The sequence below is a fragment of the Protopterus annectens genome, chromosome 4.part0, assembly GCF_019279795.1.
Source record: "Protopterus annectens isolate FY-2018-M chromosome 4.part0, PAN1.0, whole genome shotgun sequence".
NCBI lineage: Eukaryota > Metazoa > Chordata > Ceratodontiformes > Protopteridae > Protopterus > Protopterus annectens.
The window spans coordinates 935714797-935731138 of NC_056733.1; the positions used below are offsets into that span (position 1 = coordinate 935714797).

The 16342-nt window shown below is 42.6% G+C and overlaps 2 protein-coding genes across 3 annotated transcripts in view; both read left to right on the top strand.

Annotated features, from left to right (window-relative positions):
- The window catches only part of CCDC62 (coiled-coil domain containing 62), a 1334937-nt gene that overhangs the window by 361511 nt on the left and 957084 nt on the right, over positions 1 to 16342 (top strand). The gene's annotated exons all lie outside the window — the stretch shown is intronic.
- Positions 1 to 16342, top strand: part of DENR (density regulated re-initiation and release factor) — a 486191-nt gene that overhangs the window by 183210 nt on the left and 286639 nt on the right. For both annotated transcript variants that reach the window (XM_044068910.1, XM_044068911.1), the window contains exon 4: positions 6939 to 7023. In XM_044068910.1, coding sequence (XP_043924845.1) covers positions 6939 to 7023 — 85 coding nt within the window. The remainder of the gene's footprint in view (positions 1 to 6938; positions 7024 to 16342) is intronic.

Sequence of the window (16342 nt, forward strand, 5' to 3'; positions counted from 1 at the left end):
ACCTTAGGGGGAAAACTAGAACTTTTTTCTCAAAATTGGCACATGATCACCCAGGACAAATGGGTCTTGAATATAGTGTCCCAGGGCTACAGGTTCCACTTTCACACCCTGCCAAGGGCAAAAGGTATGCCAGACCTGCCACACAATCAATGGGCAGAGGCACAAAAACAAGTTTAGTCCCTCATGGACATGAGGGCCATTCAGCAAGTACCACAGCAAGAGCAGGGACAAGGATTTTACTCAAGACTTTTCTTGGTACCCAGAAAGGACAAAGCCTGGAGACCAGTACTGGACCTGTCTATTCTAAACATATTTCTGGATGTCCCAAAATTCAAAATGTTTAGACTGCAGCAGCTTCTGCCCATGCTGGGCGAGAAAGCTTGGCTTGTAACTTTGGACCTATAATAGGCATACCTGCATATCCCAGTCAGACAATCTTGCAGAAGATACCTCAGATTCATAGCTGGCTCAATGCACTACCAATTCTCTGCACTACCCTTTGGCTTATCTACTGCGCCCAGGGTCTTCACAAAATGCCTGGCACCAGTAATTGCATTTTTCAGACAAAGAAGAATTCAAATATATCCTTACTTAGACGACTGCCTTATACAAGCAGAGAACAAGGACTTTCTACCAAAGCTTCTGGCATTTGTAAAATGATTATTAATTTGCCTAGGGTACACAGTAAACGAAAAATCCAAAACTAGTAACCTCTCAAGAGAGAATATTCCTGGGTGCAAGCTTAAATGCAACTGCCCAGATGACTTATCTCACGCCAGACAAACAAAGGCAACTGACTTCTTACTTCAAAATGTTGGCAACAAAGACCCAGTTATTTGCAAGAAAAAATCTGCAGGTTTTGGGCTTCATGGCATCCTGCATTCTGCTAATTCCATATGCCAGACTGCATATGAGGAAACTTCAGTGGTACCTAAAAAGTGTTTGGACTCAACATTGCCAAAGCCTGGAAACATTAATTACCTTAATTCCTTGCCTGCAACAGGAGTTTCGATGGTGGGCACAGGCCTGTCACCTCAACAAGGGACAGCCATTCACTTTACCCACAGCCAGGCAGTGAATAACAGATGCATCAGATTATGCCTGGGGGGCCCACATGGCAGGAAAATGTACTCAGGGCACATGGCCCACAAGCCACACACATCTACATATCAATCAAAAAGAGATGCTAGCTGTTCAGAACGCCCTGACAACTTTCAAGGACCTACTTCATCCAGGACAACTACTGATAAGGATGGACAATACTACAGTCATGTGGTACATAAACAGGGAGGCACACATTCCTACCCACTCTGCAGACAAGCCGTGACTTTTTGGGACACAGCATTGACTTATCAAGTACACCTGCAAGCACAATTCCTGCCAGGAAGGAAAAACCCTCTGGCAGACCAACTAAGCAGAAACCTCACGGATCCTCACGAGTGGAAACTGGATCCACAAGTCTTCAGCACGATGATAAAAGAATGGGGATGCCCAGACACAGATATATTTGCCTCCTCTCACAACTACCAACTACAGAAATTCTGCACAAGGACTTAGCGCATCCACATTCCATGCTTGCTTGTGATATCATTCAGCTGGAAAAGCCTAACAGTATATGCCTTTCCTCCTCTGCCTCTCCTCCCCAAGTAACTCCAAGGTACTCCTAAAAGTCGGGCAAGAGAAGCCAAAAATGATTGATTGCCCCCAGAGTGGCCACGCCAGCACTGGTACCCAATCCTAAAAAGCTAGTCTCAAGGCCCAGCCTGGACATTGCCTCTAATTCCTCACTTACTGACCCAGTGAAACAATAAGATTCTGCACAGCCAACTCAGGACCCTAAATCTGGCAGCATGGCGGATAATGTAGCCATTCTAAACACACTTCTCTCTAAAGCAGTGATGGATGTTATTTTGGAGGCCAGGAGGCCCAGTACCAGAAAATCTTACTCAGACAAATGGAAAAGATTCTGTGCTTAGAACCAGGCACAAGGAATTGACACGTTTGTCCCTAATATTCCTCAGATTTTACAATACTTTACTGAGATGCTGGACAAAGGCCTATCCTTTTTCATCAATTAAAATTCATGCCTCTGCCATTTCAGCTCATTACAATACGGAACCACCAATTTTCTCTCATCCATTGCTAAGGCAGTACCTCAGAGGGACCAAAAACATAATACCTCCAAGGAGAGCCCCAATGCCTGCATGGGACCTCAATAATGTCTTGGAAAAAGTCACACTGCCGCCTTTTGAGCCAGCAAATACAGCTGATATAAAGTTCTTATCTTGGAAAACAGTTCTGCTCCTAGCAATAACCTCTGCAAGACGAGTCTCAGAGTTGCAGGCACTCATGGCTGTGGAACCCTTCATCATTTTCCATCCAGACAGGGTTCCTCTAAGGACGAACCCAACATTTATGCCTAAAGTAGTATCCAGTGTGGCCCTTAACCAAACTATTCATTTTCCTACTTTTTATCCAAACCCACAGAATAAGGGTGAGAGACTCCTGCATTATTTCGATATGCACAGACAACTACGCTTCTACTTGGACAGAACTAAAGCTTTCAGAAAGACTGGCAACTCTTACTGGCATATGCTGCAGGATCTCAAGGAAAGGCTATCTCAAAGCAGACTATTTCTAAATGGATAGGCCACTGGATTCGTTTCTGCTACTCACAACATGGCAAATCAGTGCCTAAGGGCATTAGGCCACATTCAACCAGGGCAGCAGCCTTTCTCAGAGGAGTACCAACCAATGACTGTTTAGAGGCTGCAACTTGGAGTTCAGTGCACACTTTACCAAGCACTACTATTTACCTCTCTATTCTAAATCCAGAGCAGGCTTTGCCACTGTAGTTCTGCAGGGCCTTATAGCCTCTCCTAATCCTATTTAGGCCCAGCCACCCAACCTCGGCTTTTGGATTCAACCCAAGAGTAATGACTGCAACAGTGAAACACGATGAACATAGTACAGTTGTGTACCTACCATAAATGTAGATGTTAGAGTGTATTCACTGTTGTAGTCCAGGTTTCCCACCCACCATCCCCCTTTTCTTGGCTGGGACTTATCTATACTTCTCTATCCTTATACAACCTATGTGGTGTATTTGCTTGTAGATGAAGGAAATGTTTATTTTACTGCATGCATAATTTTTAGCCTTCCTTTTTGGGGGCACCTGACATCTGGGGCAAGAAAATGGCGTCGGCTGCATCTTTTATAACCCTGGCGCACTGACGTCAGGGAAGAGGTGACCGCAACCGACGCCGGACCTAGACTTTGGAATTCAGGCCGACTGCGGGTAGCCTGCCAGCAGGATAACCCAAGAGTAATGACTGCAACAGTGAATACACTCTAACATCTACATTTATGGTAGGTACACAACTGCACTTTTACGAGGTGGGTTTGACTTTTGAGCCTTGCCTAAAAAAGGCACAATGGGGGCAGCAAGAACCTTGGCCAGTATTTGAAAGCCTAGGGGTGACAGGTGCAAGCAGTCTCTTGCGAAGCAACAAGGCTTGTCGAGCATGTCGTCCCAGGCTGACAGACACTGGATCCCCTTTGAATGACACCAGAAGCTTAGACAATTGTTGAAATTGATAATTTTTTTCTTTATACTGCGGTATCATTCTTGGTGAGGGCAGGATGCTACTCAGGGTCATACCCGCCTGGGCTACATGATCAGAGAACTCTTCCATGTCTCTCATGTAGTCCAGGGAAGTAAGTCTCGGGTCATTCACACCAACATGAACAATGACAGAGTCATATTTGTACTTGTTCTGGAGTGACCTGAGTGATTGTGTTATGTGGTGGATTCTGGCTCCTGACAGGTAGCTAACAGTAACCTACTTGTCCAGCCTAGTGAGTGGGACGTCAGTGTGCCTGACTGTACAGTCGCCTATTACTAGTGTGTTAAGTATGTTATTTTGCCTTAAGGGCTATGATTGTGCGGCACACTGATTTTGTGTTTTGTGTTGTCTGGTTTGGTTTGTGACTGGAGGTGCAGGTTTTTTGGGTGTTTGCTTTGGAGGTCTCTGATGCTTTTGCAGGTTTTGTTTTAGAGCCTCCGAGTATGATTTCCTGTATTTGTGTATTTTTTTGCCAGTGCTGGTTTAGTATGTCTGTGTGAGGCTGGAAGTGTGGTGCAAGTGTTAACCTTCTTCTCATGACTGCCTGTTCCAGTCTTGGGCGGAGAGAGCTTAGCCTCCAATTTAGCTATATAATTGCATCTCTCACATATGTTAATGTTTTGTGGTATGAAGAGAGGGTTGTCTATGTACATGAGGCAGTTGTAACATTGCCTCAGGATACCCAGGTTCTCCAGCTGGACTGGAGAGTATACCTGAAATTGTTCTTTCGTCATGCCTGAATAGTAGGGTGAGCTGCTTAGTCGCTTGGCTCATGAGGGGTGAATAATGAGCCTTGCCCTGCTGGGCAATCAAGTGTCTTGGTATATTAGCGCTTACTATTAGGTCTGAGCAAGTACTGGACTGTAGGATGCTTTTTAAGTGCTTAGGTTGAGAGTTAGACTACTTTCAAGGGAAAAACTGAAGAGACTTTGTGGAGCCGGAAATAATTTAGCCCTAGCTAACCGGCACTTTCCAGACGTGCAAAACCGTGCAAATGTGGTTTTTACAATTGTGTGTATATGTACTTGTGTGTGTATGTATGTCGTAGTTTGAATTCAGTGTAAGAAACTTCTCTGTGTGGAAGATTTTCAGTCCATATATTTCTAGTTAATCAATGTGTATTAATCGGATCAGACAATAGTAGTAGAAGTAGTGAACTTAATCTCATCTCAAGTCAAAACAAAACATAATAGAAAATATATAATTGTACAGCATTACTAAGTATTCGAAAGTAATCCAAGTAAGGCAGGCAGTCTGTTTCCAGTCAAATCCTTTATTAAGTACACAGACAAGCGATCCAAGTAAAACAAAAATAGAGTAAAATAAAAATAAATTATTACTTTATTTTTGTTTTACTTGGATCGCTTGTCTGTGTACTTTAATAAAGGATTTTCGACTGGAAACAGACTGCCTGCCTTGCTTGGATTACTTTCGAATACTTAGTAATGCTGTACAATTATATATTTTCTATTATTTTTTTGTTTTGGTTTTGTTTTGACTTAAGACTAGTTTAAGTTCGCTACTTCTACTACTATTGTCTGATCTGATTAATATACAGTGATTAACTAGAAATATATATTGACTGAAAATCTTCCACACAGAGAAGTTTCTTACACTCTTGTTTTTGGACCCAATACACTTTAGTGGGTTGTTTTGAGACTTTGGGGATACCACGGAGATTACTTGTTTTTCGTATTTTGAATTCAGTGCATTTTAAGAGGAATACTTACTGTAGAAAGTGACAAGGGGGTGGCTATCTTTAAATGCAATGTAACCTTAGGGGATTTATCACTGGATCCATGAGGGTGTCCATGGAGATATCTCCACATGTGCAAGAAAAGCCTTGATTTCTGTAGTAACATTATGAAGAGCAGGATAATTCGTTTAGAGCTCTGGAGCTCATGTTAAACAGGAATGCGGAATGTGTCAACTGACTTATATTTGGGGATGTGGAGAAACTGTTCACCCTTTAGAAGTTATAAACACTGCAGGGTCTAAAGTTCTGTGGTTCTCCTACATTTGGACTAGGTGCTTGTTTTGAGGCCTGCAGTGCTTGGAGTAACCTTTGTCTTCAGGTACAAAGGTAAATGCTGAGATATAATGGATGACTGCAGCAAAAGCTGTGGACCTGTCTTGTAGGCAGAGAAAGGAAATGAACCTAACAGAAAAAAACATTTGGATGGGGGGTGGGTAAAGGAAGACGCCCTCCCGTTCATGTTTTATTACAAGACATTCCTTTGGTTTTAGTTACTCCTGCAGCTGCATTTACCAGGTTGCGTTACAAGCTATTGCAGAAAATTATTCTGTACGCGTCTACTGGTTTAGGTTAAGTATACCTCTTGGGTGTTCTTGGACTATTTTAGGTGAGCAACACTTCCATACTCATTCCGACTTAGTTTGTTGATTCTTTTACAACATTCCATCGAAGTTTTTTTGCAGAGTTGAATTCTGTAACGTATTGATGTGAATAATATTGCATGTTTCATTCTTGTTTCTATGCAATCTGTAAATACTTTCTCGTGGAGAATGTTATAATGTGCAGGTAAGGATTATTGTGTGATTTACATATGCTTTTGGCCTTGGTTGGCTTGGAAATGGCCCCTGCACAAGCTGACATACCTAGGTGAGGGGCACACAGGTCGACACACAAATAAAATAAAGGATAAGCAAGGACTAGAGGTAAATCATGAATTAAAAAGGAGCAGCTGTTATATAGAGGTTACTTGGATAAAGAGCTGTGCCTAAGATGGTGAAATAAATAAACGAGAGCTGGGTAGTTGGCTTGTAGTGAAGCACAGTGGTCAATCCACTGTATAAACTGAAAATGTGCCATTGTAGGTCTGTACAAGCCGCACCTTTGTATCAGTCAAACTTTGATTTTAAATTGCACCTTTGTATACAGAATTCCACATTTTCATTGAATATCTATATTTTTACCTCATATTGTTGGTCTGTTCCTCAAAAAATTAGTGGTTTACTGGCAAATCATTGATTGCGGTTTATGTATATGCACTCATTTGAGTTTCTAGCTTTATATCCATTATAAAAATTCATATTAACACAACCCGATATTTCATTAACTTTAAGGTTGTAAGAACAACATTTAAAATCTGTACATAATTTTAGGTCTTTGTGCCTCCATTTTACTTTGTCAGAAATCTTGCTCTAAGAGGTTGAGAGTTTTGGTGTATCCAGAACTGCACAGAAATAAAAGCTGCCTTGGCAAAACCAGTTTGTGTTATGAAAAGAAAACCTTACTAAGAAGTATAGTATAGTAAAATGTTTTTGTGTTTTGTTTTTTCATCTCCATAGTATTGTGAATATATGCCTGATGTAAATAAATGTAGACTGTGGCTAGAGAAGAACTTCCCAGGTGAATTTTCCAAACTTACTGTAGGTAGGTAACATTTTTCCTTTTTTTAATTATAGGAAATTGTGTAATTCATATCCTAATGGTGGCTTTTTCACTTTAAATGCTATTTTTACCAGATATTCCATAAGTGAAGCTCTTGTTGGCTAGGTAGTAGTTGTGTAGCTCTTAACAGAATGTTGTGAACTGTTGCCATTTAATGTTTACTGTTTTAACAATTAATGTACCATTATCATCCTCCGTTAGTGACAGCATGTTGGACAAAACTTGTGTGTTCCTGGTTTGTTACGCAGTGCTTCCTTTTAGAAGTTACCATGTGTGGATCCCCACACCTTGCGTTTTCCTTGTAGGTGTAAATGATGTAAGCGGCTGTGCCACGTCTCGACAAGACGCATGTGTGTTCCTGGTTTGTTACGCAATGCTTGCCTTTTAGAAGTTACCATGCGTGGATCTCCACACCTTGCATTTTCCTTGTAGGTGTAAATGATGTAAGCGGCTGTGCCACGTCTCGATAAGACGCATGTGTGTTCCTGGTTTGTTATGCAATGCTTGCCTTTTAGAAGTTACCATGTGTGGATCCCCACACCTTGCGTTTTCCTTGTAGGTGTAAATGATGTAAGAGGCTGTGCCACGTCTCATTTCCTTGCATCATGCAGAATCCGATAACCGGGGTTACCCTTGGTCAGTCATTATGTACTGGCATATATAGCTGAAGAGCTAAACTTCAGTCTATTTGATGGTTGTGACAAAAACTGAGACTCTACCTTTTGTGTTGCACCCATGTGGACCCAGTGAACTACTATTTAAGTGCTGTGATGAACTTCTTGACTTTTTGACAGAATGTTGCTTGTGGGGTAATCTGACTATTTAGTTCAGATTGTTAACGTTGTAAGCTTCATCCTGTAGTCCTGGATGTTCGTGTTTCACTGTTGCAGTCATTACACTTGGGTTATCCTGCTGGCAGGCGACCCGCAGTTGGCCCGAGTTCCAAAGTCTTGGTCTGGCGTCAGTTGCTGTCGCCTCTTCCTTGACGTCAGTGCACCAGGGGTATAAAAAATGCAACCAGCGCCATTTTCTCCAGTCTTTCTTGCCGCATGGTGCCCGAAGCAAAAGCAGTTCGCAAGTGCCGGTCGGCCAACTCCTGAGATTTTCAAAATTGAGTTTCAGAACCGAAGTCTTCATTAAAGCCAAGTACCCCATTGGGGAAACTTTTTCTTGCTCCAGACCGATGTCAGTAAAAGTTAATAATTGTATTTCTTGTGGGAAGCAAATACCTCATAAGGACTTTCACTCTTACTGTATTCTGTGGCTAGGCCCTGACCACGACATTACCAGTTGTCGGTTTTGTGCTAGATTCAATAAACGCACTATTAAACTTCGGTTTGATTTTGCTTTACATTATTTTGGCCGAAGGTTTAATTACATAATGCCGTCGGAACAACCGACGATCGGAATATATAAAAAACGCAAAGACAGGCATCCGAGGTCCAAAACCGACTACAAAGCCTCTTCTAGGCCATTCGCCAGTTCTCAGTGAGGCGCTTCCGCAGCCCCTGACACCCGCTACCTCAGAGCCGCAGGCCGTAACTAACAGCCACGTGGAGACACCGAGGCCTGTGGAAACTCGAGGTATTGGGCCTACGTAAACTATTCCCTCAGATGGGTCCGGAGCCGCTGAGCAGGCATCGGCTTCTGAGGGTGTTTTCAGACCTTCACAGCTTACAATTAAGCCCACTACAGCAGCAAAGGCAAAGTCAAAAACACCATTAAAGACAAGGAAACAAGTACAGCATTCTCCAGAACAGTCATCCATGCCAAAGAAACAGATGCTTAAAATGGCCCAAGGAAACAAGTACAGCATTCTACTGAACAGGCATCCATGCCAAAGAAACAGATGCTTAAAATGTCCCAAGGAAACAAGTACAGCATTCTCCAGAACAGTCATCCATGCCAAAGAAACAGATGCTTAAAATGGCCCAAGGAAACAAGTACAGCATTCTCCAGAACAGTCATCCATGCCAAAGAAACAGATGCTTAAAATGGCCCAAGGAAACAAGTACAGCATTCTCCAGAACAGTCATCCATGCCAAAGAAACAGATGCTTAAAATGGCCCAAGGAAACAAGTACAGCATTCTCCAGAACAGGCATCCATGCCAAAGAAACAGATGCTTAAAATGGCCCAAGGAAACAAGTACAGCATTCTCCAGAACAGGCATCCATGCCAAAGAAACAGATGCTTAAAATGGCCCAAGGAAACAAGTGCAGCATTCTCCAGATCAGTCATCCATGCCAAAGAAACAGATGCTTAAAATGGCCCAAGGAAACAAGTACAGCATTCTCCAGAACAGTCATCCATGCCAAAGAAACAGATGCTTAAAATGGCCCAAGGAAACGAGTACAGCATTCTCCAGAACAGTCATCCATGCCAAAGAAACAGATGCTTAAAATGGCCCAAGGAAACGAGTACAGCATTCTCCAGAACAGTCATCCATGCCAAAGAAACAGATGTTTAAAATGGCCCAAGGAAACAAGTACAGCATTCTCCAGATCAGTCAGCCATGCCAAAGAAACAGATGCTTAAAATGGCCCAAGGAAACAAGTACAGCATTCTCCAGAACAGTCAGCCATGCCAAATAAACAGATGCTTAAAATGGCCCAAGGAAACAAGTACAGCATTCTCCTGAACAGTCATCCATGCCAAAGAAACAGATGCTTAAAATGGCCCAAGGAAACAAGTACAGCATTCTCCTGAACAGTCAGCCATGCCAAAGAAACAGATGCTTAAAATGGCCAAAGACCTAATTATTTTAATCAGGGGTTCCCATCCCCCTCCTGACAAAAGGCCTAGGCAAGACACTGATTGATTCCTCTGACCAGGTTTCCATTTCCTCTGATTCCTCTTCTGATCAGGGATATTCTCTCCTACCCTATGAGGACTCTGATGCAGAAGAGTCTATACCTTCAGCCTCCCCACCTGAGGATTATTCTTTTACGTAAACCCTGCACACCATGAGGGAGCATTTCCATTGGGAGAGCCAGGATTATTCAGAATCTAAGAAAAGGCTCAGACTTTCTTTTATTGCCTCAGCACAGGCCCCTGGCTATCCCCTCTGTGCTTGATATTGTGAATGATGTTTTTTCTGAATCTAGTCTGTGCCGTGATTCTTTACCCCTTGCACCAGTCATGCCAGACAGGTACTACAGGGTCCCTGACTCTCATAAATTTCTTTACGAAAACCCCGCCGCAGACCCAGAAACAATTTCTCAGGGTCCTAAAGGGGTTAAGGCTTCCACGGCTAAAAATCCTGTCCCCTCAGATAGGGATTCCAGAGCACTGGACAGATGGTGGGGGGAGTTTACACTTCTGCTACTTCAGCTGTAAGGGCTTTAAACTGCCAGTTTCACATGCTTAAATATCAACAGTACCTCATGTCATTGTTAAAACAGAAAATGGTTTCAAATTCAGAAAGTCCTGACAGTAAGGAAATGCAGGATTTTATTGAATGCAGTTGAACAAATGGGAAAGCATACTCTGCAATGCAGTTTTGATTCATTAGAGGCTTCTTGTAGAGTCGCAGTTACAGGCTCTGTTATTTGAAGGCATGCTTGGTTGAAAGAACAAAGTTTACCTGATCATGTTAAAGTAAAATTATTGGATGCTCCACTACAGCATGATACTTTGTTTGGCGTTAAGGCAGAAGAGGTGTTAAAGAAAATGGAGGATAAAGCAAAATCAGTGCAGACAGTGAAAGTTTCTTACAGGTTCAACCACCTAGATTTAGCAGAAACTGGCCTTCAAAAAAATTGGTCCTTTCCAGTGTCGGACAGGCCACAAAGAGGCAGATACAGACACCCAAGAGGCAGATCTCAGTCCCAAGGCTCCTACAGACCTAAACAATGGGGTGCTTCAGCCCCCAAAGGAGGGGAAGATAAATTACAACCTTATAGGAAACAGTCCCAATGACTTCCCTCTACAAATGCCAAGCACTTACCTTTTGACAGCACCCCTAGGGGGAAAGCTAGCACTTTTCTCAAAAAAATTGGCACATGATAACCCAGGACCAGTGGGTGCTGAATCTTGTTTCTCAGGGTTACAGGGTCCACTTCCACACGCTTCAAAAGCAAAAGGTATGCCAGACCAGCCACAAAACCAATGGGCAGAGGCACAAAAGCAGATTGCTGCTCTTATGGATATGGGAGCTATTCAAAAAGTTCCACAGCAAGAACAGAGACAAGGATTTTACTCGAGACTTTTCTTAGTACCCAGAAAGGACAAAGCCTGGAGACCAATACTGGACCTGTCAATCCTAAATACTTTCCTGGATGTTCCAAAATTCAAAATGTTAACACTACAACAACTTCTGCCCATGCTGAGCAAGAAGGCTTGGCTAGTTACTTTGGACCTCAAGGAGACATACCTGCCTGTCCCAGTCGGACAATCTTGCAGAGAAGATACCTCAGATTCATAGCAGGCTCAATGCAGTACCAGTTCTCTGCACTGCCCTTTGGCTTATCTACTGCGCCCAGGGTCTTCACAAAATGCCTGGCACCAGTAATTGCATTTTGCAGACAAAAAGGAATTCAAATATATCCCTACTTGGACGACTGCCTTATTCAAGCAGAGAGCAAGGACATTCTTCTAAAGCATCTGGCGTTTGTAAAAAGATTACTAATTTGCCTAGGGTACACAGTAAACGAAAATAAATCAAAACTAGTGCCCTCTCAAGAGATAATATTCCTGGGTGCAAGCTTAAATACAACTGCCCAGATGGCTTATCTCACGCCAGACAAAGGCAACTGACTCATTACTTTCAAATGATGGCAGCAAAAACCCAGCTCCCTGCAAGAAAAATTCTGCAGGCCCTGGGCTTCATGGCATCCTGCATTCTACTAATTCCATATGCAAAACTGCATATGAGGAAACTACAGTGGTATCTAAAAAGTGTTTGGACTCAGCATTGTCACAGCCTGGAGACAAATATTACTTTAATTCCCTGCCTACAACAGGAGTTTTGATGGTGGTCCCAGGCCTGTCACCACAACAAGGGACAGCCTTTCACCTTACCTACAGCCAGGCAGACAATAACAATGGATGCATCGGATTATGCCTGGGGGGCATGTATGGCAGGAAAATGTATTCGGGGCACGTGGCCCAAGGAACAAATGCATCTTCACATCATTCAAAAAGAGATGCTGGCTGTACAGAATGCCCTGACAGCTTTCAAGGACGTACTACATCCAGGACAACTATTAATAAAGACTAATACCATAGTTATGTGATACATAATCAAGGGGGCACACACTCCTACCCCCTATGCAGGCAAGTCATGACTTTGTGGAACACAGCACTGACCTATCAAGTTCATCTGCAGGTACAATTCCTGCCAAGAATAAAAAATACACTGGCAGACGAACTAAGCAGAAATCTCATGGACCCTCACGAAGAAGCTAAATCCACAAGTGTTCAGCATGATGATGAGGAAATGGGGACGCCCAGACATGGATCTTTTTGCCTCCCCTCACAATTACCAAATACAGAAATTCTGTACAAGAACTTATCACTCTCAAGCATGGAAAGTGGATGCTCTATCATTCAGCTGGAAAGGCCTGACGGTCTATGCCTTCCCTCCTTACCAAAGTGCTACTAAAATGCAGACTAAGGCCAAAATTGATCCTGATCGCCCCAGACTGGCCACATCAGCACTGGTACCCAATCCTAAAGAACTTGTCTCGAGACTCAGCTTGACTTCTGCCTCAAATTCCTCATCTTCTGACACAACAAAACAATCAGATTCTGCACAGTCAACTCAGAATCTTAAACCTGACAGCATGGCAGATAATGTAGCCACTCAGACTGCACCTCTCTCTAAAGCTGTTATGGATGTCATTTTAGAAGCCAGGAAGCCCAGCACTAAGAAATCTTATGCAGAAAAATGGAAGAGATTCTGTGCTTGGAAACGGGCTCAAGGGCTCGAACCACTTGTTCCTAATATACCTCAGATTTTACAATACATAACTGAGATGCTGGACAAAGGCTTATCTTTTTCATCTATTAAAATCCATGCCTCTGCCATTTCAGCCCATTACAATACGGAACCTCCTATTTTTTCACATCCTCTACTATGACAATACCTCAGAGGGGCAAAAAAATATAAGACCCCCAAGGAGAGCACCAGTACCAACTTGAGACCTCTCGCACTGCCTCCTTTTGAACCAGCCAGCACAGCTGATCTAAAATTCTTATCATGTTGGGTTTGTCCTTACAGAAACCCTGTCCTGATGAAAAATGAGGAAAGGTTCCACAGCCATTAATGCCTGTAACTCAGACTCTTCTTGCTGAAGGTATTTGCTATGAGCAGAGCAGTTTTCCATAGGTTCATACTAGGCTATCTGCCCAAGGGCTAGGCTTATAAATGCCCTTGGGCAGATAGCCTAGTATGAACCTATGAACCTATACTTCAGCGTCACTGCTTGACAGAGGCACAGCAAAATGATAGGCATAGTTTTTATTCAAACTAAAGGGGTGGCGAAAGCCACATAACTATGGGCTAGGCTTATAAATGCCCTTGGGCAGATAGCCTAGTATGAACCTATGGAAAACTGCTCTGCTCATAGCAAATACCTTCAGCAAGAAGAGTCTGAGTTACAGGCATTAATGGCTGTGGAACCTTTCCTCATTTTTCATCAGGACAGGGTTTCTGTAAGGACAAACCCAACATTCATGCCAAAAGTGGTCTCCAATGTGGCTTTAAACCAAACCACTCATTTACCTACTTTTTACCCAAATCCCCAGAATAAAGGGGAGAGACTTCTGCATGCTTTGGCTATACATAGACATCTACAATTCTATTTGGACAAAACAAAAGCTTTCAGAAAAACTGAGCAACTGTTTGTAGCCTATGCTGCAGGATCACAAGGAAAGCCTATTACAAATCAGACAATCTCAAATTGGTAGGACACTGCATCCGCTTCTGTTATGCACAACATGGCACATCTGTGCCTAAGGGCATCAGGCCTCATTCTACGAGAGCAGCAGCCACTTCAGCAGCTTTCCTCAGAGGGGTACCAACCAAAGACATATTAGAAGCTGCAACCTGGAGCTCAGTGCACACTTTCACCAAGCACTACCACTTACCTCTCTACTCTAAATCCGGAGCAGGCTTTGCCACTGCAGTTTTGCAGGGCCTGATGGCGCCTCCAAATTCAATTTAGACCCATCCGCCCAACCTCAGCTTTGGGTTTCTACCCAAGTGTAATGACTGCAACAGTGAAACACGATGAACATAGTACAGTTGTGTACCTACCATAAATGTAGATGTTCAAGTGTATTCACTGTTGCAGTCCAGGTTACACACCCACCATCCCCCTTTTCTCATTGCTGGGACTTCTCTGTACTTCTCATCTCTACACAACCTATGTGGTGTATTTGCTTGTAGATGAAGGAAATGTTTATAGTAATATATGCATGTGTATGGGCATAATTTTATCCTTTCAGCCTTCCTATCTGTGGGCACCTGACATCTGGGGCAAGACAAAACTGAAGAAAATGGCATTGGTTGCATCTTTTATACTCCTGGCGCACTGACATCAGGGAAGAGGCGACAGCAACCGACGCCGGACCAAGACTTTGGAACTCGGGCCGACTGCGGGTCGCCTGCCAGCAGGATAACCCAAGTGTAATGACTGCAACAGTGAATACACTCAAAACATCTACATTTATGGTAGGTACACAACTGTAGTATTTGCTTCCTACAATTTCTGCTTGCAAACGGTATGACTTCCAAAAAGTCATGTAATCACATAGTACTCTTGGAAAGTGGCATTTGCATTCATTGTGTTTATCTGGTTAACAAATAATTCCTCTAATTGTATCACTTATTATCTTTTATAGCTGGGAGTGACATCTAGTGGAGGTCATTCTGTCACAACCATTGAGCGAAATTGATATTGTACCTAGATGGCTTCTTCCATGTGGTGGGCCTTGGGTTACTACTTGAAGTTGAAATCGCAGCCATCTTTTGCCCTTACAGGTGTAGAGGATTGTCATTCCAGTAGTGATTATCAATTTTTCAAACACCAAAACATAGTTTGTATTGCTACGTGTGGCAGCAGTGATATGCTAGACATCTTTAGTAATTATCTGAGAGACCACAGCAGTGTTGTGTAAGTGACCTTTTGTAGCTGACTGGATCATAACAGTCTTTTCCATAGCAATAATTATGCTCTAACTGTTGTAAATAAAGTTGCATTTGCTACTCTCACTGATGGGAGTGCAGACTGGAGAGCTCAAACTGGTTTGCCAGGCTATGGAAGTGCAGGTTGCAGCTTCCTAGCTGATTTTGGTACAGTTCATGGCACATCAGTAATACAGCCCAGTTTTGGGAAACCTTTGCTAATTTATATTTGATCTTGTATCCTTTCTAACAGTAAAATTAAATTAGTATCACATCTCCATCAAATAGGTGTAACATTTGGGTCCATTTTGGAGAGTCATATTTGACTCTAAAGCGTAGCCAACTAACCGATCTGCATTTCCTCACTTTTTTTTAGCAAGTCTGGGGTGCTAGGATAACTCTGATGTTGGTGAGAAAATTGCATTGCATTGTATGTTTATATCTGTTACTTTGTTTCAGCTGTAATCTTTATGCCCACCTAAAGGCATGAAAATTTACTTCTGTGGCTCAATCTGGGGTGGTCAGGACGATAAATTGTACAATGGCTAAAAGGTGTAGGCACTGTTTTGACTGAACATATGAGCCAGTCTGAGATGACGGAGAAAGATGAAGATGTCTTTGCAGTGAGGGATAAGTATATTCACGACAGGGATATAGAATGGCTGCAAGAATCAGATGTCATTGCAGAGGTGACACAACCTTCACTAGGAGTTGGTTATGAAATTGGACATGCAGTAGCAATGAACAAGAAATTGATTTGTCTCTTCAGACCATCTTCAGGGCGTGTTCTGTCTGCAGTTATGTGAGGAGCAGATGATGGGTGTCTATTCCTGGTGCGTGATTATACAGAGAACACAATGCAAGAAGTTCTTCAGGAGTATTTTGAGAACATAGTTCCAATTGTACTTAAACTGATTGTAAAGAGTTAGTTTTCTTAACATTTTTGTGGTTTACATAACATTCCTTTTTTTTTTTTTTTGCCCAGCTTTTCTTGCCTTTTTTCTAACCACAAAGAACCCTTTGGATCTTGTATAGATTTAAAGTCCTCCTCTTATTAATTAATTTGTGGTGCATTTCTTTGTTTATACCACAGCCTACACCTCTCTGTGTCTGTGTATTGTTCCCATGTCATTGTTACTAATGTCATTAACTGATCTCTGTACATTAATCC